Source organism: Sprattus sprattus (assembly GCF_963457725.1).
Source record: "Sprattus sprattus genome assembly, chromosome: 3".
NCBI lineage: Eukaryota > Metazoa > Chordata > Actinopteri > Clupeiformes > Clupeidae > Sprattus > Sprattus sprattus.
The window spans coordinates 8,015,805-8,020,108 of NC_137922.1; the positions used below are offsets into that span (position 1 = coordinate 8,015,805).

At 42.8% G+C, this 4,304-nt stretch overlaps 1 protein-coding gene across 1 annotated transcript; it reads left to right on the forward strand.

Moving 5' to 3' along the window:
* Positions 1-1,631: 1,631 nt before the first annotated feature.
* On the forward strand, positions 1,632-2,465 carry tssk6 (testis-specific serine kinase 6; the record flags this gene model as incomplete). Its single annotated transcript, XM_080834427.1, has 1 exon — positions 1,632-2,465. The coding sequence occupies one exon, from the start codon at positions 1,632-1,634 to the stop codon at positions 2,463-2,465; it is 834 nt and encodes a 277-aa protein (XP_080690553.1).
* Positions 2,466-4,304: the final 1,839 nt, after the last annotated feature.

The following is a 4,304-nucleotide window of genomic DNA, read 5'->3' on the forward strand; positions in this document are numbered from 1 at the left end:
TGCTATGTTATTCTAACATCTCCAAAGAGAAAGCCCAAATGTAGCCTACGTAAGCAAATGCAATCCACTTCCTGATAAAATAGAAGACGCAGACTACACGCACGTCCAGTCTCCACCCTCATTGTTCAGAATTCAAAAAACAATGATATGATATGGTCGCAATTTTCAAGGTAAAATCTGCTGGAAAAGTATCCGAAATCTCAACACGACATTCCTGTTTGACCACAAGAGGGCAGATAGTACCTACACGCTGATAAAATGACGTGCGGGCAAGGGAAGACTATGGCTCTGCTTAATTTTACTTTTTACACACTGTAAACTATGTTATTGCTTAAATATGTGTTAGAATATCGAACAGCTAAACAGTAGGCCTAAGTCAGGCTTCGCAAACTGTAGCTATCCAGCTCCTCATAGCGGCAAGACTTGCCTACTAAAAAAACGATATGCCAAGTCTATAGGCTACATTAACGTCATGTAGGCTATTACCCAAACCAGTGGTTTTGGAGACAGGACATCACAGGGCATCCGGTGGTCTTCCTTGAGTTTTAGGGGCCGCTGAGGAAATGTTTGTTGTAGAGGATGAAGGGAGCAACATCCTCCCCAGCCACGTTGAAGCAGGCCAGTATACTGACAGGCGGTCCCCTTGTCCCACATGAGGGGAGCACAGGGCTTCCGGTAGCCTACTTTGCACCTGCTCTGCTCTGCTCTATGTTAAACCCAGTCTCGTTACAGTTGAACATTTAATGAGGTTGGTCCATCAGCCCAAGCTCTTCTATGGTGGTGGTGGTGGTGGTGGTGAGAAGACAGAAGTTATTCACAGCCTATCTGTGTAGCCTATAACAGCCGCCACATGCTAAAAGTATACACTTTTTCACTAAGAATAAGATATACAACAAACGTTAGTCTATTGTTGCCAGAAACGTAATCAGTCAAGATAACACACTTTTCTTGGAACGGCAAATGGCTGGTTGTTTCACTTCATTCTTGCTCATTCGCTCACTATAGGCGGCGGTTATAATGATTGTGCGGTAGGCTGCGTGTAGTAGGCCCTACCTATTTATTATTTAGTAATCCTAAGTAAAAAGAAAATATAGGCTATTTTCAGTTATCTAGTTGTTTCTTTTGGTTATTTAACTTAAATGTTTTACTACATGTTTATTAGCTGAATAATACACCATGAATGAGTTATTAGGCCTAATAATATTTTATTTTTAACAATAGTAATACTTTTTTTTTAAATGTAAAACTGTCTTAACACTGAGAAGACACTTGCATCTAGCAAACAATTACAGACTTGTAGTGACTGGGGTAAACATTTCACACTGTTTTACAAACCAATTTATTTTCTGAAGCTGATATTTAGGGGCGCGTCATTACACATCACTCCCGAAGACGGCGATCCCCTATGTCATATTGCCGTGACGTCATAAAGCACACTAATAGTATTGCAAGCCTATTCATATTAGGTCATTTAGTGAAAAACATCACCTCGGTGGTCCCGGGAAAGTGTCCGTTCCTCGAACCGGGAGAAGAACGCTCAAGGTAGGGAGCGGGTTTGGCACCCGGCCCTCGGAGTAGCCTTGTGATGGATCGGACACTTTTTTACCTGGAATAACATGACAACAATCAAAATGCACACGGAAAAGGTTTTGAGGGATATGGGCTATAGGATGGAGGCCACGATAGGTGAGGGAAGTTACTCCAAAGTTAAACTTGCTCGTTCCCAAAAACATAACTCCCATGTGGCCATAAAAGTTGTTGACCGCAAGAAAGCCCCTCACGATTTCGTCCACAAGTTTCTTCCAAGAGAGCTGGCACTGTTACGGACAGTGAGACACGAGAACATCGTTCGTGTTTTTGAATTCATCGAAGTTTGCAATGGTCGGCTGTACATCGTCATGGAAGCGGCCGTGACAGACCTTCTGCAAAAAGTTCAAGAGGGGAATGGCATCCCAGCTGACCTGGCCAAGGGCATGTTCTCACAGATCGTCAGCGGTGTGAGCTACCTGCACCAACACGGCATCGTACACCGGGACCTCAAATGCGAGAACATCCTCCTTACTGCGGACAATCAAGTGAGGCTAACTGATTTTGGATTCGGGAGATTTGCGACCGGTTATCCCGATCTGAGCCAAACCTACTGCGGGTCTGCAGCGTATGCCCCGCCCGAGGTGCTCCTAGGAGTGCCATACGACCCCAAGAAATATGATGTCTGGAGTTTGGGAGTGATCCTGTATGTCATGGTCACGGGGTGTATGCCTTTCGACGACTCAAACGTCACGGCACTGCCACTGATGCAGCGCAGGGCCTTGGTATACCCAGATGACGTTCCAGTGGAAGAAAGTGTTCGCGCCATCATATCGCTTCTGTTGCAGTTCAGCCCTTCCACGCGCCCATCAATTACGCAAGTTTCCGAGCAGGCTTGGCTTCAACAGCATACAGGCGAGGGGATCAAGAAAAAATAAAATCTACCTTGAACCTATTTTTGTTTACATTTGTCTTTGATATGCAACTTCCTTGGATCGTACACACTAGCTACAATGTTTGCATTTATTTTGTACACTTCAGGCCAGGTTCTGTAAAGAAATTTGCGAAGAGAGTTGCCCGCGGGTTGCATTTTGAAACAAGTGTCTATCTAAGAAAAGCCTTCGTTCGTTATGTAGCCTACCATTACCAGCTTTTAAAGTCTATCGACGTGTAGGACCAGATGGCTCAGGTAACACTTATCTTTTATTGTTCACATAAATCTTCAGTCAACTTTTACACTATATTCACACCACACAACTGAGCTGTAACGGTCTAGATCAGGGGTACTCAAATAGAAACCCAAAAGGTCAACCCGCCAAATTTCCATTCAGTCCAGGGTCTTTCTTTTTCTTTGAAAATGAATTTTAATATGCAAATGAGCTATACACTAATCGAATATGCCCAAAATACAAATAGGCTTATTTTTTTCCTTTACTCCTACCATAATAAAACTTTACATAATAAAAGTTTACATAAAAAGTTACTTTTTTGTATTACAAGTTTCTTAGGAAGATTGCATGAAGATTGGGCCGATGTATTTGTCATACATATGAATGGTGTTTCTGCCTATGGACATATTCAATGTGTGGAGCTCATGTGCATATTCAAATTAATTTACTTTTCATGGGTACTTTCATTGTGTAAAGCTTCATTTTGATAGGAGTAAAGGAAAAAATACATTCTTGAGGTTTATTTTTACCATGCATTATTAGCACACATCTCGGATTGATGAGAATTAAACCTATTTCCTCAACTAGGATGTCTATACATACAAGCTGTACCACAAGAGTTCTGACGCGGATAAATCATCCAACAGCTCCATCTGCAGTTCAATGCTGAACCTCATCAGTACAGTACACTTTAAACCTTCTCCGCCAAAGTTGAAGTCATCAGAAGTGTGGATATCAAGACTTTTAAAAAGAAAGGAAAAACACAAAGTCTCAGTTCCAAATTTTATAATTTATTTTTTATTACAGCAGAGGCCTGAAAACCCATTCAATCCTAAATATTCACACAAAAATGTAAAAGGGGTTAAAATTAGTTTATTTTCATTAACAATTGAGCAGAAAAAGAAAGAAAAAAAAAAAACAAAAGTTACAATTCTTGTACAATTCATGGTGGGTATGCGAGGCTCACAGGTGCCGGCATCCCTACAGACGGAATGGTTAGGGTTAAAGTCAGGGTTAAAGGTCAGGGTTAGGGTCGTTTGTCACTCAGAGAGGTCAACGCTGCGGACCAAAGAGCAGCTAAACAAATAGGAGCCCAAAGATGGACACTGATTCTCCACAGACGTCCAGACGTTTCTGAGTAGAAGACTTTCAACACGGAAATCAATGACTCAATTTATGACTTAAAGGTATGGAAATAAACTGGGTGAGGATGGGTGGGGATGCTGTTAAGATATGCCAGGTAGGCTAAATGAAGATGATGCAGTTTTCAGAAGTACTATAAACCTAGTCGTCATGGGGGACAGAAAGGTGTTTGAGGCGCCCGCTGCTGTGGAGCCAATATGGCTATGACCAGTTGGAAGCACTAAAATGACTTTAAAAGATTTAGGAATAACATTCCAATATCGTTTAGACATAGATTGATCAATCTGTGTGGGGTTTAGCTTTAACAGGTAGCATTAGCTGCACACTACACCAGTAAAAACCTAAAGGGAAAACCCCGACACCATCATCCCCCCCCCCCCCCCCCCCCCCCCCGCCCCTCGCCTGGGCATAATCCCCCCCCCCCCCGCCCCTCGCCTGGGCATAATCCCCCCCCCTATGCCTGGC